Genomic DNA, 25,105 nt, shown 5'->3' on the forward strand with positions numbered 1-25,105 from the left:
TATAATTATTTTCTAGTTCTCATTTTAATTAACATTTTGGCTATGTTAAAATGTTGCACAGAAATGTATATTCAGAGGCTGTCTCAGATACAAGATACATTGAATGGAATGCTTGCAAAACAGAAAACAGAAAGAGACACGCTTGCTAAAAAATACAGGTATGTGGAATGTAAGTCATACATTCATAAAAAGGTTGTGGTGATGATGATGACTACTTTAAAACGTAACATTGGTGGATCTTTGTAGAGCGGTAAGCAAACAGTAACATGTTAGGGACCAGGGCATGAGTAGTTGGGGGTGGTGACCTGACAGATAGGCCAAGTTCAGGGCTGGGTTTTTAGGGAGCTGGGGGTCCAGAGATACCACAGTCAGAACTGGAATCAGAAGCTAAAGTCAGAGTCAGGATATGCCAGGAGTTGGAACCAGAATCAGGAGTCAAGACCAGAGTCAGAATATGCCAAAATCAGGAGCCCAAGGTTGGGGTCAGGATTTGCTGGAAGTCAGAACTGAAACCAGCAGTCAAAGCCGAAGTCTGGAGCTAAACCAGTGATCCAGTAGGTGAAGCAAGGAAGCACACGGGGGCCAAAAATGAGTACCTGGTTCGGGCCTGTAAAGGCTAGAGCGAGTGGGGCCTGTTGCTTGTGGCCTTAAGGAACTGGCTGCTATGATTATCCCACTAGGATCAGCTGGGACCAAGGCACTGATCCAGGCTTGCTGCAACGGGCACTTATTCCCATTCAGTTTTAGGGGATGAATTACCCTGCTTCCCTGATTGAGACTGGGTGGGCCTAGAGCTCTGACTTGGCCCCATTGCAACATAGAGGCAGAACTTTGTGATCTTTATTTTGTCTTTTGTCAACAACTATTCCTATTGGCTTCAGTTGATTTCAGTGAGAGTTTATGCCTAGGGAAATTTTTAAGGTTTGGCCAGCACTTGCTGATAAAATATTTGTACAAATACATCATGAGAAATGGCCCCTTTGCCAGAAGCATTCTGCATGAAAAGATAAACAGAGCAGGAGAAGGAGCAAGAACAAAATATTGGGAATGGGGAAGATTAATGCCACATGCCAAGAAGCTCTCAAAAAATGGAGAGGCTGAGAATGGCAGGGGTGGGGATATGCTCATGGCCGCTTTATGCTGTCTAGACATCTGAATTTCTGGGCTATGGTGCACACTGAGCAGGAGTAAGTGGCAGGATGTACGTCTCAATGACAGGCTTGGGGTCTGCATGGAGGACAAGTCCTAGATGGCTTTCTCAAGACTGCAGAAGAATTCTGTGACAACACCAAGGACTGCATTCAGGTAACCTGAGTCAAGTCAGTTCCTAGACCACAAGATCACTCTTCATCTCATAGAAGATCATTCCTCTGGCATATCAGATGAGATAAGGTATTTAGATTGCTCCCAGACTCATAGAATTGTAAGGCTGGAAGGGCCCATAAGGGTCATCTGGTCCAAAACCTGCATGAATGTAGAAATGTTGTGCCTAAATCCTCCCTAACTGATGCTTATTTAACCTCTTCTTGATAAGGCAGATCATTAGAAAAATTAGGTTTTATATCAAGAGGAGTTAACATTCTAAAATCATCCTTGTGAACAAACCAATCAGTAGATAAAAAGGCTAGTAATTTCAGCATAATCTATTTAGCATTTATTCAAACTTATCGAATGATTTTTGAATGTGGTAAATGAAACTGTTCTGTGGAACTGAAGTGATAAATATTTTTGAGGTATTGCAAATGTTCAGTGTTTATTTTTCAAGAATAATGAGTTGCATGCAAGTTTGTGTTTTCAATGTATTATTTATATTGTAGCTTTCTATTTTTAACTTATTTAACTAATTGATCTACCCATTATGTGTGAACTAATAATTTTTTATGCATTTCTGTTATTTTTATCCTAAAGATATTAAAAAGTCTCATTAGTGTATTATTTTGCATATTTTAAAAACAGTATCTTCTTTTCATGGTAGTTTTTTAGGCATTATTGAGAGTAAGACTTTTTCTGTTTTGACTATACTGTATCATTTGTGTGGACACAGATATTCTAATATAAATATATTTATCTCAATAGAACTGATTCTAGTTTAGGAAATGAAATAACTATATCAAAATATGGCACCCATAATCTGATGTATATATATGTTTACCTTAAGGTTTTTACCAGAGTAATACTGATAAAACTTTTAACTTTAGACAAGAACCCAGCATTTAGTACTGTTATGAACTATACCAGCATTTTGTTGATAGCTTGCAAAGGTTGAGAGGCGACCTGGTGGCTGCCTATAAGTTTGTCAAGGGGGCACAGAAGGGAATTGGTGAGTATTTATTCACCAAGGCGCCCCCGGGGGTTACAAGAAATAATGGCCACAAGCTAGAAGAGAGCAGATTTAGATTGGATATTAGGAGGAACTTCTTCACAGTTCGAGTGGCCAAGGTCTGGAACGGGCTCCCAAGGGAGGTGGTGCTCTCCCCTACCCTGGGGGTCTTCAAGTGAAGGCTAGATGTGTATCTAGCTGGGGTAATGTAGGCCCAGCACTCTTTCCTGCTTATGCAGGGGGTCGGACTCGATGATCTATTGAGGTCCCTTCCGACCCTAGCATCTATGAATCTATGAATCTATACCAGTGTGAGCTTGTTTAAATAAAACTGCTTGAAAATTAGGTCAGATAATAAATCACTTGCATAATTTCTTTTAATGAATTTTGAAAGATTTTCTAATAATTAATTGGAATACTTTAACAAAATATGTTTCACTTACATATTGAAAAGACTAGAATATTGTGAAAGGACAGATAATTTGATAAATGCATTTACAAATAATGAACCATGTGAATTCTCTGTCAAGGTTATTGCTAGGATATTCTTTATAATTTAAAATACAATGGTTTCACTTACTGCTATTTACTGTGGCTTAGCTGAAGCTTGCTGTTGAAATCTGTTTCCCTTACTGAAGATTTTATTTAGTAATTTTATTTAGTAAATAAAATTAATGTTTATTTTTTGGTAAATAAAATTAATATGTATATGCACACATTTACCATAGCATAACAAGTTATGTCCAGAGCCACTATCATTTTCTGAAAGGAAAGGCTTGGATAAAGAATCTGAAAACATTTATTTTACAGAATAAAAATTACTTGAAGAATTGCACACAGTCAGTACTCCAGCCTCAGACCTCATGCTGCACTAGGTTTGATCATGCAGAGCTCACTGTAGAATAAGGAAGTGCCTGATTCTGGGCTGGGGAAGACTTTGAATACAGTGATACTATGTGGGGAGAGAACAGGTTCAGAGAGATTCCTGTGGCATTACTGTACCAACTGTGGATTGGCTTGTGTTGCTGAGAGGACTGAAGACTGGCAAGGGATTGCATAGTTCAGGTTTCTCAATTCCATGCATAAATGCTACATAGAAGACCAGAATATTATCTAAATTTTGATTCTGGGGAGAATGATGAGGTCCCCAGCAGAGTTATTTTTGTATACAGTGTGTTATGCATAAGGTGTGTAATTTGAATCCCAAACTTTATTTACAATGAAATGGTTGTTCAGTTTTTGCAGAATGCTTTTAAATAGTTCTGTTCTAGACATGTTTAATACATATATAAAATGAATAAGTACATATATTATATATCATTTAATAAATAAACAGTCTATAAATAAATAATCTCAATAGATTTAATTCTATATTAATAAATAATATATAAATAAATTATATAAATATATAAAACCTCTTTATTTTGTGTCCTTAATTAAATGTGGTGCGCTTTTTATTCCTATCCTATAGGGCTTCAGTGGAATCTTTTAAACAAGGAGCACTGAGGGATCAACTTGTTCAACTCGCTTCTAGGCAAAAGAGTCTTTTGATGGTTGCAAAAAAACAGAAGGAACTAGGCCAGAAAATACAAAACTGTAGGAATGCAAAGAAAGCGTATTCTGGATGTTCAAAGAAACAAATACCAAACGCAGTTCCTTCAACTGAAAATGACGACAGAGAATATGTCACTCCTGATAAAAGAGTGCATCCTGATGTAGTTACAGTTAGTATGGGGCCTGATGTCAGGTTGCTTAATGGAAATAGGTTGGAAGCACATCTCTCTTTAGAAAGTAGATTTTCAGCTCAGGAACGCAGCCAATATCAGAATGGCTCCTTGGATGAGGCAGGAGCAAATGAAAGGGCAATTAGAAGCAAGGTGGTTTCTGCTCAGGCTTTGGCATCTGAAAACATGGTGAGAGAATGGACCGTTGATAAGATGTCAAAATCAAAGTCTGCAGATGCTATGGAAATGGTAACATTGCTTTCAGAACCTGTTTGCATTACTCAGACAGAATGCTCACAGCAGGAAGAAATTGATTACACAGGAATTGCAGTCCAAGGAAGCAAGTCTCCAAATCCCATTGCAGAAACCAGCAGATTAAATATTTCAGAAGCCCAAAACATTGTTGTCAATAATAATATCCATCAGCCAACCACTCATTGTCAACAAGTTCCACCTGGTAAGAAGCTGCAAAACTACGCAAATAGAAATGAAGCTTCACAACAGCAACCAAGAGTGGTGTTAGGATGCACAGAGAATTCTTCTGTTGGTCTTCAGCAAAATAATAGGACCTCACCCACAAGTTTTGCACCAAATATATTTTATTCAATAAACATAAATCAGAATTCTTCTTCCCAGTTTTCTCACCGTCAGGAGAAAGAGCAACAACTGAGCAACAGAAAATGTAGAAGGAAGAAAAGTCAATTGCTAGATTTGCTTGAACTGGGAAAGATCAAGCCAGGAGAAGATGTTTTAGAGTTCAAATTACAGGTAATTGGTTCCCCACCAAAATAAGGTAACTAATAAGAAATAGTAGAAATAAGTTTGCTCCCTAATGTGGGAAACATTAACATTATATGCTTTATCAAAGCACCGTGAATATTAAGATTAATCTGCAAATCTCCTTCTTGGCCAGCAGTACACTGTCCTGGTGAAGTTGTGTGCTATACTGGAACTTGCTGGGAAATGGATGAAAACTAAGTAAAGTCCTGGTTTTCTGTTTTCAACAACTGCATATTTAAAAGTTTGTATTTTGAAAATGCTTGTAACTTGCTGGGCAAAAATGAGACTATTTAAAAGCATAAAACATGTATTAGAAAAAAATAGCAGTACCTTATCCCTACAGCTAGATGCCAAGCTTCAGGGCTGATCTGTGGTGTGTGAATCCATCAAGAGCAGATAACTAAAACAGAACAAGAATGATTATTTGGACTTCTTAGATAAAGAAAGGCAAGAATAAAGTGACCCTTTTAGGCCTGAATGCTTAGCCAGTATTTAGAGTTTTGCGGGTTTTTCCCATTAGGAAAAGAAAATAATGATGGAAATGAGTATTTATCTGATATAATCCTGATTTGTTTAAGAAGATTAATAAGGTCCTGAGCCCCTCAACAGAATAGCAATCAAATTTCAAGAGATAGGTTTCTGTTCCTAGTTCTAAGCCTCGGCCAGCACTCTACCCAAAAGCTCTTATTTTTCTCAAGGTTATACTCATGCTAGCTGGGTCTTTCTTTTTACCTTCTTGATGTGCTGCTTTGCATTTCTGCTGTTTCTCTGTCACAGATACACAGCTATAATCGCATCAAATCTCTGCCCTCATATACCTACAGGAAGCCACTTGGACCTCATAGCCCAGGCATTGATGAAACATGCCTGCTGTCAGGTCTCCTGAGTAGTTTTCCAGTATTTCACGTATCACTAGATAAGGGGCATTTAGTGGTTCCCTCAAAACAGCAGGAGCAGAAGGCAGGGATCATCCTCAACAGCTTCAGTAAGGTGGTGTTTTCTCCCATTCCTGGCATAATATTTGTTTTTAATTTGCAAATGTGCTTAAGTGTGCCAGTAATCTATTGGGTATCTTCAGTGGTTAATATTCAGTTTGGTTTATACCTCCCATTATTTTCCAGCTTTCTCTTAATAAGACTTTTCCAAAAATTTTAAAAGTAGGTGTTGCCTTGCCAAGCAACTTAACTAATAACAGCATCAAGAAAACTGGGCGTGTAAAATCTTTTGGTTGCATTTACATGATCTGTCCGTTAATATTTGTTGTCATGGCTAACAGCAAAGTGCAATGTGCAATGCTTGGTTGGTTCATTATAGGCTGTAATATTTGATCTGGAAAGTTCAGAGGTGGCTTCAAGCATTTTTTTTTATGACTGCACGTAGTACTTAGGACACTGTAAAATCCTTTAAGCCAAAAATGTAACATCAGAGGCTTAATCCTGCTCTTAGGCAGATAAGCATGCTACCTGAATAGCTTGTAAAATCAGTTATTTTGCATGTTTACACGCTAGCTGTTTGTACATGATACACAGTAATGTGCACTGGGCAAGTCTTTGTTAGTATAAAAAAAGCCCCAGCAGCTAAAATATGAAGTAAATTTACAAGTAGAACTGCCTTTGGTGGCATAACAATACTAAAATAATGGGTGCAGTTATTTGTAGTGTCCCAGCAGGTGCCTGTACCAAGTTAATTATCACTCCAACGTGCTAATCTACAAACTGAGGGTTCTTTACACCTAACTCAGGGGTGTCAAACTCACTTGTACCCCAGGTTGGATTAAAAATGCAGGGCTCCTTGAAAGCTGGATCTAGACTGCAAAAAGCTTCACCGGCCTGCTGAACCTGGTGGCAGGGTGAGCAGCTGTGTGGGGGTTAACACAACTATCAGTCCCCCTTCACCACCAATGTGAACCCTTGACAAGGCTTCATAGCTGGGAATTCTGTAGCAGGCCATGCTCTACTCATCCTACCCCCAAATTCCCAGCCCCTTTGGGAGCCCCATGGAATGGGCAGAATTGCTCTGTGAACTGGATCTGGCCCAGAGACCATATATGTGGCACCCCGACCTAATTTGTTAAGTATGTAGGGAGCCAGCCATAAAAGTAGAGAATTCCAGAAAAGGCTTTTCTTTTTGCACTTGTGATCTACTTATTAAATCTTCATTGGATGTTTTTTTTGGCTTTATCAGGCTAGTTAATTTGCCACACACCTTCTAGTTATTTTTTCTGTCCTTGCAATTATAGGACATCTTTACATGTGTTCTGGAGTGGTGTGGGGGGGGGTGATACTTTAATTAGAGGGGCTCTGAGAGCTGCTGTAATTAAAGCACCTCTGTCATGTATATCAGCATCCCTGAAGTTAAAAATGGCAGTGGGGGTTCATATGTCCCTGCCACCATTTTTAAGCGTGGGGACATGGATACATGAGATGGAGGAGAATGCTGGAGTGCAGTAATTGCCAAGCTCTGGCAGACTTGATTAATCAAGTCTGTTTCAACATGCTGGAATTCCAGTGCATCAGAGCAGCCTCCACACTCACATATAGGTGCTCATAGCTATTATGGGTTCAGAAAAGTAGCATCTCTGTACAGGATGTGACAATAGAATAACTAGGGCTGGCTGAGTGATATACCAGCCCTGGGTTTCAACTTAGAGGGAGCACTGGGATGGCCACCTCCTCACAGGAGACTTACGTGGCAGGTAGTACCTAGCCATAGGAGCCAGGCAGGCATAGCCCCATGCCTAGAAGTATATCTGGGGGAAAGAGGATGCAGGGGGCTGGACTCGATCTTCCGAGGTCCCTTCCAGCCCTAATGTCTATGAAAACTATGAATGATGCTCTCCCTCCCTCCCCCGAGACGTCTTGCCATGGGAGTCACAACCCTGCCTCTGGAGTTGGGAGGTAAATGAGGCACCATGAGCAGCCCCCAGGGTGCCCATATCACTACCTGCCCCTCAGTGGCAGCAGCCTTGAGCCCATGCTGCTATGGCAGCATCAGTAGCAGCTGCTACTCAAGTGAGGATTGCTCTAGCAAGTAAGATTCCTCTCCCCTTTCCTCTCCTCCTCTCCCTTCTCCTTCTCTCTCACTCTCCAGTGGATAGCACAATTTCCCCATTCCCCCAGGCACCAAAGAAGCTTGCTACGCCTCTAAATATGCAGACAATGCTCATTCATCTCATAGGAGGCTGTTATTATGTCAGAGATTAGTGCTTAGGCAAAGACCTAAGGCCGTGCCTCCTATTGCAAGGCCTTCTGGAGGGTGGGGTGTCATTCCACTTCTCCTCCTTGCCTGATACGCTGCTGAGCATGGGGCTGTGCCTGCCTGGTCAGCTGTACATGCCTGGCTCATATGACTGAGCTGCACATGCCATGGCAAAGCTGTTTGTTGCTTTGTGAAGAGGAAAAGCAAGATAAAGCTGCTTTCTGCTTGATTATGGAAAATCACATGGTGACAAGGTGCAGTGAGTAGTATGTGGTACCTCAGGTTTAACCTGGGGTACAGGCAGCTGATTTGAATAGATATAACCAGAAATGGACCCATGCTATCATAACCAGAAGGAGAACTGAGAGATGGATTCAGAACCAAATCCAAGCTTCCTCTTTCATCAATGATGGAGAGAGACCTACGCCATAAAATTTGACATGGTTGGTCAGTATTCCATTATTAGATCCTTCTCTCATTCTGCGTTTGTCTTCATACCTATCAGACAGCCCTGTTTTTAGTAGAACTAAGTTGTTTATTAGACTGTTGTTTCAGATGTGGATGTGCAATAGCCAGCAGATTTGGTGGATATGCAGCAGTTTTCCAAACACAACCACTGAGTTAAGTACATCTTAACAGTGATAGGAACATTATCAAAGCATGCCTTGGTCACGAGTCTAATGGATAAGTTGCGGGGTGAAATATCCCAGGCATTTAAGACCATTTTTACAGAGGGTCATGTACCTTGAAAATTACAGACTGATCAGGGGAAAGAATTTTTAAATAAGTCTTTAAGCAAACTATTAAAGCAGTATAATATTCACCATTTTGTGATAAATAGTGAAGCAAAAGTGGCAGTGGTAGAGTGGCTTAACAGAACGTTAAAATCAAAGATGTGGAGGTATTTTACAGCCCACAATAACTTTTGCTACACTGATGTGTTACCAGAGTTTATAAAGAGCTATCACCACAGCTTTCACAGATCTATCTGTGCCAGACCTGTTGATATGAACTCCTCAAACTCTCTGCGGGTGTGGAAAACTGTGAACAAGGAATATTTTAAAAATAAAAGAAGCAGTGCCTCTGTTTAAAAAAGGAGACCATGTGGGAGTGACCAAAAGGAGACCAGAAAAGGAGACCAAAGGGAGATTTGAGAAAGGTTATGAACAAAACATTCACCAATAAGATTTTCACAGTGAATGAAGTCATTAAAACATGTGCAGACCCCCATATACCTCCTAAAAGATTATGAAGACCAACCTATCGTGCAGTCTCTACCCTGAAAACTACAAAAAGTGAACCCCAAACAGGATTCATAGATTCATAGACACTAGGGCTGGAAGGGACCCTGGAGGATCATTGAGTCTAGCTCCCTGCCCAGGGACAGGCAGTCAGCAGGGATCATTAGGATCCCAGCAAGATAAACATCCAAATGTCTCTTGAAGGCATTCAAAGTAGGTGCTTGAACCACCTCTGGCTGCAGTCTATTCCAAACCTGGTGGGCTCGGACAGTAAAGAAGTTCTTCCTTATGTCCAGCCTGAAATGGTCATGCAGGAGTTTGTGACCATTGAACCTTGTCATCCCTTGGGGCGCTTTGGTGAACAAACTTTCCCCCAGATCCTGGTGAGCACCCCTGATAAACTTATAGTTGGCCACCAGATCACCTCTGAGCCTGCACTTTTCCAGGCTGAAGAGTCCCATGGCTCTCAGCCTCTTACCATAAGGTCTGTTTTCCTGACCTCTGATCATGTGCGTGGCTCTCCTCTGCACTTTCTCAAGCTTCTCCACATCCTTTTTGAATTGTGGAGCCCAAAACCAGATGCTGTACTCCAGCTGTGGCCTCACCAAGGCTGAGTACAACAGGAGAATGACATTCTGGGATTTGCTTGAGAAACATGTGTGGATGCAAGCCAGCGTTTTGCTTGCTTTACTAGCTGCAGCATCACATTGAAGGCTCATGTTCATTCAGTGGCTGATCGTGACCCCCAAGTCCCTTTCGTCTATAGTGCTAGCCAGCATAGCACTGCCGAGCCTATAAGCATGCTGTGGGTTTTTCTTCCCAAGGTGGAGAACCTTCCATTTTTCAGTGTTAAACACCATCAGGTTCTCATCCGCCCATTTTCTGAGCCTGCCAAGATCTGCCTGGATCGCCCTCCTGTCCTCATGTGTGGATGCTTTACCCCAGAGTTTAGTGTCATCGGTGAACTTGGCCAGTCCGCTTCTGATATCAATGTCCACATCACTGATGAAAATGTTAAACAGTATAGGCCCTAGGACAGAGCCTTGAGGGACCCCACTGGTCACAGCACACCACAATGATTGACTTCCATCAACCACCACCCTCTGGATCCTACTGCGGAGCCAATTCCCCAGCCACTGGATCGTGGTGAGGCCAAGGCCACTGTTAGCCAGTTTTGCCAAGAGATGATCATAAGATACCAGATTAAAGCTTTTTTAAAGTTGAGATATATGACATCAATCTCTTTCCCCCTTGTCCAGGTGATAGGTCACCTGGTTGTAAAAGGAAATGAGATTGGGCAAGCAAGACCTACCCGCAACAAACCAGTTGTGGCTATCCTTCAGGATGTTCCTGTCAGCCAGTCTGTTAAGGATGATCTTTTCCAAGACCTTTGATGATCTTTTCCAAGACCTTCCCCGGGATAGAGGTCAGACTGATGGGACTGTAGTTTGCTGGACTCACTTTCCTCCCTTTCTTGAAGATAAGCACTACATTGGCCTTCCAGTCCTTGGGCACTTCACCAGAGCACCAGGAGTTCTCAAAGATCCATGCCAGGGGCTGAGCTATGATGCTTGCCATCTCTTTAAGTATATACCCTGGGGTATAAACCATCAGGGCTGGCTGACTTGAAGGTATCCAGCCTCTCAAGGTGTTCCTTCACGAGGTCAGCTTGGATGGAGGGTAAGGAACCTCCCTCACCCGGGCCTCCCTGTCCTGTAGTGGGCAGGGACATCCTATGGGACTGATGAAAAACTGATGCAAAAGATAGATTTTACAGGATTGAAAAAGTTGAAGAGCTGGCAAGAGCTGGCCAGTGGGGCGGAGCTGTTGCCCCGAAGACCTCTTCTTTGGACAGGAGTGGCAAGCAGCCTGCCCCCAGCTTGCCACTGAGGAATGCGGTGTTGGTGCAGGTAGTGCTGCATAGAGGGTCCAGGAGGGACCAGGACCCTGGGAGCTGCATGAGGCAACTGGATCTGCAACCCTTGGTGTACAGCCAGGAACACAAGCTGGTGCACAGAGCAGGACTCTGGGAGCCACTTGAGGCAGTTCAGATCTGCAACCCTTGGCACAGGGCCAGGCAATCAGTGCTGACAGCGTGGCACAGAGCAATTTTGGAGGGATTGGGACCTTGGGAGCTGCTTGTGGAAGCTCAGGTCTGGGGCCCCCTGGCCCAGAGCCAGCAGCCTGGTGCAGACAACACTGCACGGAGGGTCCGGGAATGAACCAAGCCCCAGTGTTGCATGAGGTGGCCTGGGCCTCCAACCCTGAGGAGAAGACAGAGTCCTCAGGAGCATGTGACGGTGCTTGGGGCTCCAAGTGGGTGAGCAGCCCAGGAGGAGTCAAAGGCCCTGGAGGCTCCTGCAAGCGAGAAGCAAAGTGCCTAAGGGGCCAAAGACTACTCTGGACCCTGAAGTCATGAGTTGCTGGGGAAAGGGATTCCTACAGGGGAGGGGAAGTTCCTCCAGGTTAGTAAGGGGCTCCTAGAGGGGAGGTCCCAGGGGGAGAGGGCCTCTCTGAGTTTATAGGCCTCATTGGGGTTTGTGGAAGGCCCAGGGGGTATTAGGATTTTCCCCTCCCACTAGTCACTGGGGTGCAGCCAAAGCCTTAGGAACAGCCTGGGCTTTGGAGACTTTTAAAGAGTCAGATTTATTTTTGATGTTTATGTGCCTTATAGTTTGTAAATGTATTGTTTATTAGAACTTACAGTGTATTGTTTATGCTGGGGCCCTGCTGGGATCCTTCCCTATTGCTTACCTGTGTTCATCTGCAACTTATTTGAAGTCCCAGTGGTGGTAAACTGTCATCGATATATATATGTATATAGAGAATAAGGTTTATAGTCACATATTATATGTAGATATCTATATTTATATTTATTTTTGAAGGTTCCCTGTAAATATTAATACATTTGTATATAGTTAAGCATTCCCTGACTATATAGGGAATAGAGGGAACTGGTTTGTATTTGCAGATCCCTCTCACAGCACTCCTGCCTAGCTACCCATTCCTTCTATTTGGAGAGGGGAGCACATACTTGAGTGCACCCAGGTTACACAGTGAAAGGAAAGGGGAGAAAGAAGCAGTTGTTGGTGAAATGGTTGGGGTGGCTGGCTAAATTTAACAGCTAGGTAGAAGCCTTCCAAGTTTGTAATGTACAGGGGTAAAAGAAAAACCATTACCTCTGCCAGAAGGATGAGATAAGTGATGATGGCTTATACATCACCTTGCCGATTAATGTCAGCACCAAGATTTTCCCACAGAATACCAACTTGAACTTTATCATACAGCTGGCTAAATCTTTGGATCTCCTGGGAAACTGCAAGGTAGGATTAACAGAAATGCAGTACTTGCACAGCTGGAACAATATTAATGAAGACTCGTCTTTTGAAATCATTTCTAGGGATAAGAAATGGAAGTACCTCCTGCATTAGGGGTATTATCCAATCATTACAGATTTGCTGGATCAAATCAATGATTTTATTATCATCCCCCATGCCCCATCCCAATTAGTTATGATCTATTATCCCATGGGTAGAAAAGTGAGGTGAGCTAGTTTGTATTTTGGGGTTTCCGCTGGGGGGCTGCTGTTAAAAAAAACCAAACAAAACCCCTCTTCCCATCTGGCATTACTGGAGGATTCAATCTGCTGTATCCTTGCATGGACACTGGAACATCAGCTTGTCAGGGGCTTTTCAGTTCCCTTATTATGCTGCGTCCCCATCTGCAGAAGCAAGGATGTTTGTCACCATCACATATGACAAGCTGCATTATGTCCCTGTAAGCCAGCAACGCATTGACAATCGGCATTGAAATAAAGATGGATCAGAACAAACACATCTCATTTTGCTTTGGTGAGGTGATTGTTAAGCTTCACCTATGCCCCTGGAAAACTTTGAGATTTAAAAATAAGTAAACTCATGATGGTGATGGTAAAAATCTATGGGGATGCTACCTTGTATGAAAACTCTTATGCGTGTTTCTTTTTATGGTATAATGAAATACTGTTTGAGAATTACATGGTTCTTTGGTGATATCTTTTATTAGACCAACTAAATAGGTAGAAAAAATGTTCTTTGCAAGCTTTCAGACACAAACACCCTTCTTTAAGCATAGGGAGAGTCTGCTGGTGTCTGTGTGTTCCCCTGGGTTGAATAGAAGTTTAAACTAATATGCAAAATGAAGGTCTGTGAAAGTGCAAATACATAGCAGGGGAGATCAGAGGGGATGTGAGACAATAGGTAAGAGACAGGTAAGATCAGAGGGGATGTGAGACAATAGGTAAGAGACAGGTAAGTGGTGGGGGGGAAGTGGGGAATGTTGAGCTGATGATAGAATGTAGCTAGTAAAATGTAGAGAGGTTACCTGGGGTTATAATGTGCCATAGTTTTTCGTGTAGTTCATATGGAAATGATTTGAGGGTGGTTTTGAGTTTTAAAGTGAAAAGGGGAGTAGGATCTTCCTCTAGCTTTTGTAGTAGGTGGTGTCAGAGAGTTATCTGTTGGCTTTTTAATGTAGTTTTCACTGTTAAGGATAACTATAGCTCCTCCTTTTTCTGCTGGTTTTATTACTATTTGGTGGTTGGATCTTAGAGATTCTATGGCCCTTCTTTCTGAGAGGGAGAGGTTGTTATGGTGGTGTTTGTTGAATATTTCGTTGTTCATTCTTTCTCTGAAGCAGTCAATATAGCAGTCAAGGTTTGAATTTCATCCACTGGGAAGTATCCAATCTGATATTTTCTTGGGTTTTTTTGGTGTTTTATCATTTACTCAGTGTTGTCATAGGATGAAGTGTTGTTGGATGTAGATTCATTTTGGTTGTTGAAATAGTCCTTGAGATCAGCATCAGAAAAAAATATTCTAGTCCTCCACATTGTAGTATATCATTTATTAGGGTAATAATATACTTCCTCCCCACACCTACCTGTTGCACCTTTTGTCTCCCATCCCCTCTGATCTTCCCTGCCACACATTTTGCATGACAGGCAAATAAAGGAGTTGAGGGTCCCTTAGAATTGGAGCTGGGACAGGGATCTCATGGCCAACAGCAGACGTCATGGCAGCCCTTGAGCATGCCCTTGTCACAGGCTGCAACTGAGTTATTTAAACATGTTAGTTGAACTAAGCCAAGTATATACAGAACTGTACTACGCTATAATTAAGTGCTATGAACTGCTGCATGTTAACTACACTGGAATGCTTGCATAAACAAATTAATTCACCTGCATAAATGTTTGCCAAATCATGCTCTATTAGTAGCATTAGAGCAAAAATATTTACGATCTCTCTTTTAATTAACACTGTATACTATAAAGACTGTCAAATCCCCTATTTTTAAAAAGCATTCTCACTGGTATTTCTTGCAAATGTTGATTTGAATATATTTGCATTATGTTTTTTAATATTTCTTATATCACAGTATTAGTAAGGAAAATGAACGTTTTAGGCTGAAGAACAATGCTAGTACAAAAACTAGTTATGAACAAGTTTGGATCAGAAATTAGCATATTTATTACTGTCAGAGGAATGAAGTTTTGGAATGGTCATCCAAACAAGACATTAGGGACAAAGAACCTGAATAGCTTTATACCAAACTCAGTAAGTTTATGGGAGGAATAGTATGATAAGATAGAAAGCTCTTGCTTTAGTAGTCAGCATGTGCAATATATGCACTTACATTGGTATTTGGAGCACAGAGGTAACTTGCAATTTGGTAGGTATCTGGCAGTCCCGTACTTCAGAACTTCTGCTAGTCACCTGCAGGGGCCAAGAAGGAAATCTTTTCCCCATGTGAATTCTTACTGGATTCTGGGGTTTGGGGGTTTTTTTTCCACTTTCCTCTGAAGCATTGGACAGTGACTACTAGTAAAACTGGGAGTTTTGATTAGGTGCACTGGTGTTTCTGCTGCTACTTAAAGATACTTACTGATCACCTTTGTGTACACTACAGAAACACATGTAAACCAGGACAAAACATATTTTTTGAAATCAAATTAATGAATATTTTAGATGTTCACTTTTTAGAATATTATTTGATATTTTTCTGGTTCTGAGATGGCAAAACCCCTTCCTGAAAGAAGTACTTCCAGGGGCAAGGGGAGGGACTTCTGGTGGCAAAGGTCAGGGGTTAGGGGGTGGGACTTCCAGTCCCAAGATGGTGATGGGGGGGAGAAGGGGGGACACAGGGCACCTGTCAAGGGGCAGAGCTACCTATGCAGCCCTCAACAGCTTGTCAAAACTTGGCAAATGGCCCTCCACCCAAAATAATTGCTTGCCCCTGGCCTACAGCAAATGGCTGCTTGCAGGTGGCTGCAGATACATAAAACTTACATTGGTGTAACTTACACTGATATATTTTAACTTTGTATTCCTGAAGTAATTCAGCACCAGATTCAAGTAAGTTATACTGGGATGGGGATTTACATCATGTGTCTGCTCCATGCTCATATTGGTTTAAAGATGAGATACACTATGTAAATAAGCCATGTGTCCAAACTCTTTAACTGTTGTCCACCTAGGTACCATTTTAGGCATGCAAGTAACCCATGTATATGAGATTGTTATTTGAAATGAATCTAGTGTGCAGTGGGGCCATGTCTATACCCCATGAGCTCTAAAGGTTGCTGTAGATGGTTTCAACTACAGATAAAGTCCTTATACCCTGAGCAGCACAGGCCACAAGGATATGCAGGATGCAGACCTAGCCCTGAGGGGCACTGCTATTAAAAAGAATACAGTCTTACACAAACAGGGCTCATTCATTCATACTTAAAATGGAGTCTGTTTGTAGACCAAGGGAAGAATTCTGTTTACTTTTGAGCACCTGAATGGTAATTTCCCAACTGCGTAAGTACTGTTGACACTTGTGCACAGGTTCCTTGTGTGTGCCCAAAACCTTTCAAATAAGAAGTTTTATAGGGTTTCATAGTTTGTAGGGTCAGAAGGGACCTGAGAGATCATCAAGTCCAAAAGGGTAAGTAAACATATTTTACATATTTCAATTTATAATCATGATATTCATTTCTTGGAAACATTTTGAATAAAGAAAAGTTGCGAAAGGAGCTAGCTGATTTTTTTTTCAGGTGAAAGACCTTATACGTTTTTTTTTAAATTTTAAGGGTATTCATTGTGATTTGTTAATTTAGTAGCCTTGATTCATTTCTTATTTTTCATGTTTAGGACTTCAGTCATAAGGCCACTCTTTTGAGAGATGGCAGAATCCAGACCAGTGAAAACAGAATTCATGGAAATCCTGTTCAGTGGGTAAAAGCACTACTAGGAAATGATATTTCTGTGAGCTGGAAATATGCATGGAATAAGGTAGGTCCATTGTTATCTCTAAAAACATCTGTTAGGAGCTTTGGAATTCTTTCCTTTAAAGATCCTCATCTTAGTAGATTGTCACTCTAGGATCTACGCATCTAGCTTTGCAATCAGTTGGAAACTCCTGTAATGTAAAGGTTCTAAACCATAAGGTACCAGACATCTGAGAAATCCCCTTAAGCATCTTTGCAGTATATGTCCTAGAAATTCCTCAACAACTTCATTAGTCTTTTACCCTCAGCGTTCCTTTCAGCTTTTCCTTGTATTTTTAAAAGTGCATTGTACTTCTGCTGTCTATAAGAGTTGGCATTTTAACTTCTCTCAGCACTTAAGGTACAGCTGATAGGGTGCAGAGCAGGCCTATAGTGATTCTTTAATTAAAGGTGTAAGGAAATGGTTAGCTAAATAGATGAAAAAAAATAAAGTGTTTTAATCTGACAACACATATCTTTATCCCTTCAGTTCCCCAGTTTTTATTCTCTTGACTATTCATTGAACTCATTTAATAATATTTATTATAATATTTGGGATTAAAATGTTATAGAATTTGGTTCTGCTTTAAAAATGTTTTTCTTTCCTTTTTATTTATGTTGTACCTTTTCTTTCTCTTCATATAACTGAAATGCAGATTTCAATAGAGAGTTTATATTTTGGTACATTTTTTTAACAGTTATTTGTTCGGTTTATTTTGTGAGGGAGGTTACAGCAGAACTGATGTTGACAAGTATGGCCTTTGCACTTTATTCAGTGGTAGTTTCAGTGTGTCCTGAATCTACATGTGCCCCGTAAACACTGACTCTTTCACTTTTCCACACCTTATTGTTGTTCCACACATACTTTTACAACTTCTGGATGGTGCTAATAAAGAAGAGCAGGAGACAAGTTGCTTGGATTCTGAGGCACTTGGCAACACCTCAGCAGCTAAGTATTTCCACAGAGAAAGAAGACAAAATAGTGTTTCTGCTTGAAGTTGCAACCTGTCCCAAATTTCCTGCTTACAAACTGATTTTATTTGAGATCTGAACTTGTCCCCCATGTAATACAAATCCAATTAAGCTGATGTTCAAATGAGACATGCTTATCTGCAGATGGGAAAAATAATAATATGATGTATCTAAGGTTTACATGAGTGTATCTGTACAAAACTGGGTGCAGATATGCACTTGAAGGAAGAAACAGCATACACAAATGAGGCCCATGCACATTAGTTATGAAAGACACGTGATGTCTCTTACTCTTATGACAAAAAATACAAAGTAAAAGAAAAGAACCAGTTATTCATAAAGAGTTGTTTGTACACAGGTTGTATACCTTGGGACAGAGCTGTCAAAACTTCTGGTTGAAGAAGCATCTGTTCCTAACAAACCAGAAGTAACATCACAACTAAAAGAGCCTTCTGGTATGTACAGACTTAAACATAGTTTCCACTGTGGTTGGAAGTAGTAGAAAGTGGTTTTTAATGTGCTGAAATTTCCACAGTTTATTCACCCCCTTCCTGGCTTGTTTCAGGAATTATATTCATTACAGATAGTACGCTTGAAAAAAATATTTAGAGATGCTGTTTTCTATCCTGGCCCATGGCAATTTGGTAGAAAGAATATTTTTGAATGTTTTGGATGCTAGATAATTTTATTTTAAATTTATTTAGTATATAGAAGAAGCAGTGATCTCAATAATCAATGTAGCAGTTGTTTGTTGTGCTCTATACTCAGGTTAGCAAGCTGGGAATGTAGTTATATGTGCATATTAAAACATGCTTTTCAAGCAAAAGAAATAAACCTATTTGGTAAATACTCTTGTGCCCAACAGAATAACCAGTGTTTCTTTACTGTCTAAAAATAAATAAGAACAAGAACTAAAACCACGTTTTAATTGAATTAGCTAGCACTAGGCAACATTTTCAAAGGCACTTAAGTGACTTAGGAGCTTAAGTTTCATTTTCAAAGTTAGGCACATGTAGGTGGCTTAGCTCCTGGGGTACTAGCTTTAGACATAATTTTTGAAGTTTGAAAACTGAACATTAAACCAGTAAAATGAGTGTTGCATTCAGTTAAGTATTCAAAAAGTGAAGTATTACAAACATATTTATATACAGCAATATGTAAGTACATTTTTCCATAGTGCAAGAAAAATAAACCAGAAACTATTGAGCAATGGCAATGGTAATGCAATACCTTCCCTAGGAAAGTTGAATTCCTAACTCAAGCATTTTAATTTGACTTAACTGGTCAAGGACACATCTTTCTTTTGCTTAGTGCAAACGTGGTCCAGGTGCTTTCACATGTGTCACTTCACAGGTATAATGGCTTCCAAGGCCTTGATCCTGAGAAATATGCAGGTAGACCTTTGTACCTGTGTGGTCTCCTTGAAGCCTGAGTGGCTGGCTCTTCACAATGCTGTTCTAAGTACAGAATCAGGCCTATAAGTGGTATTATTGATCTATGGGCAACCCAGATCTCTAGTCCTTTCCAAGGCTAAATGGCTTTTAGGGAGTAGTCTCACTTTATTGGGACTTCACAGATAAGCTAGAACTACTCAACCTAAGTAATGGATGTAGACTGTGTTCTCATTTGTGGCAGGTGACAGAACAAGGAGAAATGGTTCCAAGTTGCAGCAAGGGAAGTTTAGGTTAGATATTAAAACTATGTTTCTCATTAGGAGGGAAGTAAAGCATGGGAACAGGTTACCCAGAGAGGTTGTAGAATCTCCATCTTTGGAGGTTTTAAAGACCTGGCTTGGTAATGTCCTGACTGGAATGATATAGTTAGGGATGATCCTGCTTTGTCAGTGGGTTGGTCTAGATGACCTCCTGAGGTCCCTTCCAACCCTAAATTCGTATGATTCTACGAATCAGATTCTGTTTCTGCTGTCAGGCTGGTGTAACTTTGCTGGCACCACTTATGGCAGCATGAAATTGGTCAGATTTGAATTAGGTCCTAAGCCTTAAAATGATGATTCCAGGCTAGCTGTTGGCAGGAGTGCAAACTGAAATTTAGTTTTATATCTGAGGTTGTATTATATTCATCAGACTGAAGAGCTGCGTAAAGGCTTAATATTCACCAGCAAACAGGTGCCGGGGAGCAAACAAACGATATTTGGTGTTAGGGAAGTCAGAGCTGATGCCTATGTCAGAAAAGGAAACAAATTTGTCATTTGTATATTCCAGAACGGCTTGAAAGAAAATGAGATTATAGTAATACATGTAGTATGCATGTAAGCATAGTATGTAGGCTACCACTGCAAGAGGAGGGTCTGCAGAAGTGGGCATCCCTAATGTGGTCCCTGTTCCCTGGAGATCCTCAGATGCTGGAAGAGACTCTGGGACCATTAGTTGCTTTATGTGGATTAGAGCAATCCTCACAGACTTTTATTTTGTGACAGGCCTTAGAATGGGTGTGGGGGGGGGGTGTTCAAAACAGTATGTTGCTCTGAATTGCCACAGCTGGGTGTGGGTCTGCTCAGAATTTTTATCTCCATGCCAGTTCAGATCTGTGATACGAGGTGAACCATTGGCTTTGGTAGTGTTGCATAAATCTAAGTGAAAGTAGTGTTTTTCCACTAGATGTAATCCTGTGTATTTATGTTTATTTTGAGCCAAATAACAAAGCTTTCATATAATTTATACCAGTGGTGCCAGGGTGCCATGCCATATTAGCACTGTTAGGTGTACAAATATGATCCACAAGATAAACCCAGTGGGCACATTCACACATGTAGGCATGTGCACTTGCAGCAGCTCAAAAGGAGCGGCACAAATTTATGCCGGGGATTTTTGCCTCAGCACATGTGCTTGGACATGCACTTTGGTGTGGGTCAAGTTGTACCACCTGGGGCAAAATGACCCAGCTCCTCCTGGATCTGCAGCCAGAGGGAACTAGAGGCTGGCGACAGCACCTGTACTGGCCCCAGCAGTAAAAAATCCTGCCCTGTGCTGGCCCCAGCAATATAAGAACCAGCTCTGGTGAGCAGCTCAGGGCTACTTGCCCTCAGGAGCTTCTGAGGCCCAGCCAGTTGGTATCTAGGGACACTACCCCTTGTGCCAGCTGGACTGCTGAAGCAGTCCTAACCTGTACCCTCTACCCGTTGCAGCAGTCTGGCAGTGGGGGCTGCTGCCTGACTGTGATCTGCTGCCACCTGCAACAGCATCGACCCCCTTGGACCTGCAGCCCCCTGGCTGCATGCCTGCCAGACCCAGATAGGGTGCCCCCACTTTCCCATCTGGGCAGCTATCACCCAGAAGATGTGCTCCTTGCTATGGCCTGCTATGAACTGTCAAAGTGTGTCCTCTTGGCCATTTGGGGCCAAGAGGTCAGCCACCTCATGTGCCCTCCAGTTGAGTCCCCAGAGCTAGCACTGGACAGGCTCCTCTACCCAGATCTTGCCACTTGTTTTACCAGCAGAGATCCGGGTGTTCCCTGGTTAAAAATTGCAAATTCTCTGATAAGAAACCCAAATTCTCTCATTAAAATACCCAAAATTGTGTTCTTCCGCTATTAAAATGAAATGCCACTACATATAGACAGATCAGTTGGGCAATGTCTTATTTACAAGTTTAAAGCCATTTGGAAGCCTACCAGTTGCCTCCATCATAATCATAAAATAAAGTCTAAATATCTATACACTTTGGCATTTACTTTTGGGGTTTTGTTATATAAAAGTCAGAGCTGCCCCTACCCCTTTGCTCACCAGGATGTGTGGCGCTGAGCAGCACTGATATGCCAGTGCCCTGCCCCTGCCCTTGCTCCTCACTCTCAACCCACAGCCTGCCCCTCCCCTTCCATCCCAGTCCCTTCACTCCTAACCCATAGAGCCAGGTATGTGGGTGAGGGGTTTGTGGGGATGTCTTGGGAGTGTGGGGCTTGTGAGTGGATTGTGGAGCAACTGTGGGTGTGGGGAGGCCATTTGGGGGGCTGCTCAGAACAGGTGGGTCTCTTGCCCCCTGCAGGGTGCAGCTCCCCCTTGCAGCTCATGGACTGCCCCCTCCTGCAGGACCTGCAGCACTGCCCATGCCGCTTGTTGTGGAATTGGCACAGGGCTATGTGCCTTCAGGCAGCACCAGGGCTGCTTGGGCTGTCCCCTGGGGCCTGGCATTACTTGCAGGGAGTGTGTGTTGTGCCAGGCTGGGTCTTATCTCCATGGGCCGTATGCAGCCTCTGGAGGCAGAACCCGACCTGGCTCAACACACGGTCCCTGAGAGCAGCGCCAGGCCCCAGGTGACAGCTTGAGCAGCCCCAGTGCTGCCTGAAGGCCACGCCAGGCTGGACCCTTGACAAGTGGCACAAATGGCACTGGGTCTGAGGTGGCTGAGGCTGCACTGTACCACTGGGGGCTCTGGACGCAGTGGGCTCTGGGGTCCTGATGGCCACTGCTGCCATGATGGGGGCTGTGGGCCCTGTGGGGGACCTACCCCCACAGAACCCCCCACAACCTCCCACCCCCATTTCCTACTTAGCAGAGACAGTACCTGGGTCATGCCACCTTGCACCACTCCTGCTTGCCTCCCTGCATGCGTACGTGGCATGCTAGGGCAGCAGAGGCACCATACAGATGCTCTGGCCAGATGCCAGAGCATCTCTGGAGGTCCAAACCCCTGGCTTGCCTCAGGGCATGCTGGGGAACCATGCCCTGCCCCGCTTTTTTCCAGGGTGATTTTTTTTTTTGGTAGCTGGAAATCCAGGTATCAAATTTAGACCCTGTTCTACAAATATGGAGCATGGGGAACATTTTTTTCATTTTCAGGGTTCCTCTTGTGGCATCTCAGACTGATTTGAGATGCCGCAAGAGGTACATGCATGCTCATCTGGATGCACCCAGTGTTTTCAAATAGGAATCTGCAGTATTAAAAATATTCTAACCTGTTGTTGTCTTCCTGAGTTCTTTGCAACAGAATTGCTCTATTATTTTTCTGTGTTCAGAAAAAGAGAGGAAAACTATGAGCTGGCAAGGGGTACTTCAAGTCTATTGAGGGATGCTTCGAGTCTGAAAAGGCTGAGAACCTCTATTTATACTAAGGCTCTTTTCTGAGTGAAATTTTCATTGCAAACATGGAATGTTGCCAAAGAATAGCAGTGTAAAATAAAGCTAATACCCCAGTTGGCTCAGTGGGTGTGTAGTAGAGCACTAGGGTGCCTGCTACTGGTAACAGTAATATGGGCTCAGCTGCCACTCACCAGGGCAGCACAGGTGGGTTGCTGAGACAACCAGTTGGGTCAGCTGACCAGAAGGGGGCAGGGCCTGGCTTATATAAACAGCCAGGCTGAGGCTGGAAGGTCAGTTCCCCTTTGGCAGCTGAAGAAGCTGGAGCAAGCAGGGTGGGCATAGCAAGGAAGCCTGATGGCCTGAGCAGTGTTGGCATGATGGTACAGGGTGGAGAGAACCCTGACAGGGATATGGATGAAGGATAGCCAGGTTGGCTTGGGATTTATGTTATAGCCAAGGAGCTTTGTGTTTTCTGTTTTGCTTGTGATATAACACTGGAGAACCGGGCGAGGCTGTAGGAGGCCTCATGGGAGCTCCCCAGTGGTGGGGGGGGCGTTCCTGGTGCTGGAGAGGGTGTTGTGTTTTGGGGTGTCCCAACCCCAGCCCCAGTGTGGGCGATTATCAGGAGGAGTCCAGTGTGGGCGGGGAGCGCATGAGACCCAGGAAAGGGGTCTGGGGCCAGGTAAGGCTGAGGCTGCCTGAGCCCAATTGTGAGAAGCCCAGTGGGCATGAGACCCAGAAAAGGGGTCTGGGGCCAGGTAAGGCTGAGGCCACCTGAGCCCCAATTGTGGGACGCCCCAGTGGGGTGTAGGACCTGGAAAGGGGGTCTGAGGGCCAGGTAAGGCCGAGGCCACCTGAGCCCTATCGAGATGAGGCCCCGGTGCGGGCAGGCAGGCCCCGGTGGGGGCGAGAGTGCAGGGATCGCGAGGCAAGGCCCCGGTGGGGGCGAGAGTGCAGGGATCGCGAGGCAAGGCCCTGGTGGGGGCGAGAGTGCGGGGATCATGAGGCAAGGCCCTGGTGGGGGCTGCGAGAGCCGCGGAGAGACACCAGGAGGTGCCCGTGAGGGCACAGGCGGGCAACTAGATGGAGCCCCAGTACATCAAGGCACTGTGCCAAGGAGGGCAAGAAGGCAGCCTCCCTTTAACAACATTTACCAGCAAGATGTGGCGGGCGAAATACAGAGGGTGCATTTGGACCTGATTTGGCACGGTAGGTGGAGGCGCTAGGGGAGTTCATGGCATCCCTAGGTTGTCCTGCCACAGGGTGCTAGTGTAATGTGCTCAGTGGATAAAACTAATACCTCAGTTGGCTCAGTGGCTGGTAACAAGACCCTGTGGAGAAGCAGGGGACTTCCCATATATGAGTTACAGAACCTCAGAGCATTTCAGAATTTACTTCCATGATAAACTTTAAAGCTGAGTGACTTTAGTGATCTTCCTGAGCATACAGAACACACGTGCCTTAAATTGTGCTATGGGTTTTTGAAAGAAATATTGATCTTTTTAACGATCAGGAATGAGGTTTGTCACTTAAGAATTAAACAGTCACACTTAGAACCATATCAAGTGTGGTGCCATTTCCACTGTTCAGCAACTTTGAACCAGGCAATGCACATCAGAAAACTCCAGCAGTTTCACAAGTGGAAGATGTGGGAATGTTGCTACTCTCTGAAGTAGACGCTGGGGAAATGTACTGTCAAGAAAGGAGACAGAGAGAGAGAACTGATATGGAGAAAAGAAAGAGAGGGAGAGGAGAACCAGATTGGGAAGAGAAGGAAGAGAGAACTGGGGAAAGAAACACCACCCAAGAGAGAAAGTGGTACAGGTAGGGATAGGTCCAACCTTTTACTGAAAGGCAAGAAAACTGAATGGGTGAGGAGTTGCTCAGACCTCTTGAATTTTTTGCATAATTTGATTAGTAGCTTTTCCTCATTTCTGGGAAATAGCACAAGTTTCTTGAAAAGCAGTCTTCAATTATAAGTCTGTTTAACTTTATAATTGCTGGTATGACCCTCATTGCCAGAGGATTTGAGCACTTAAATTGTCTACAGGTAGGGCACACACAAATTCAGCAGTTCCATGACTGAGACAGGTCCAGCAGAAGCGGTGTTTCACATAAGAAAAAACAAAAAAGACTGAATGATATCATAAAAATATATAAACTATGAAACTATAACTTTAAAACTCACAAAAATATTTTACCATCAGCATATTCAGCAAAAGGGATTATGCAGCAAAAGGGAACTTCTTAGCAGGTACCAAAATTCTTAGGAAATATAACTGCCAACTCAATTTCCACATCTCCAGGTTATAGGTCCCAATCCTTTTAAGTTCAGTTCCAAGAAAAAGCTTATCTGTTTTTATGCTCAGAGATAAAACATTTGCTAGGAGAAATGGGGAAAAAATCAAAACAAAGCAATGTAAAGTCTACTAGGAAGGAAAACCCCAGCTGGGGAAAAGTTTCTGGAAACCACCCTCTCACTGAGACCCCTAAATGAGGATTTTATAAATGTAGGGAGATTCCAAATAGCCCACAGACAGATTA

At 42.9% G+C, this 25,105-nt stretch overlaps 1 protein-coding gene across 1 annotated transcript in view; it reads left to right on the plus strand.

The window, feature by feature from the left end:
• The window catches only part of ANKRD31 (ankyrin repeat domain 31), a 151,581-nt gene that overhangs the window by 108,656 nt on the left and 17,820 nt on the right, over positions 1–25,105 (plus strand). The window contains 4 exon segments of the mRNA XM_090037630.1: positions 62–158; positions 3,792–4,812; positions 16,439–16,579; positions 17,885–17,981. Of these exon segments, the coding sequence (XP_089893756.1) occupies positions 62–158; positions 3,792–4,812; positions 16,439–16,579; positions 17,885–17,981 (1,356 nt within the window).

This window comes from Crocodylus siamensis, chromosome 3 (assembly GCF_052110815.1).
Source record: "Crocodylus siamensis isolate JL-2025a chromosome 3, ASM5211081v1, whole genome shotgun sequence".
Classification (NCBI taxonomy): domain Eukaryota; kingdom Metazoa; phylum Chordata; order Crocodylia; family Crocodylidae; genus Crocodylus; species Crocodylus siamensis.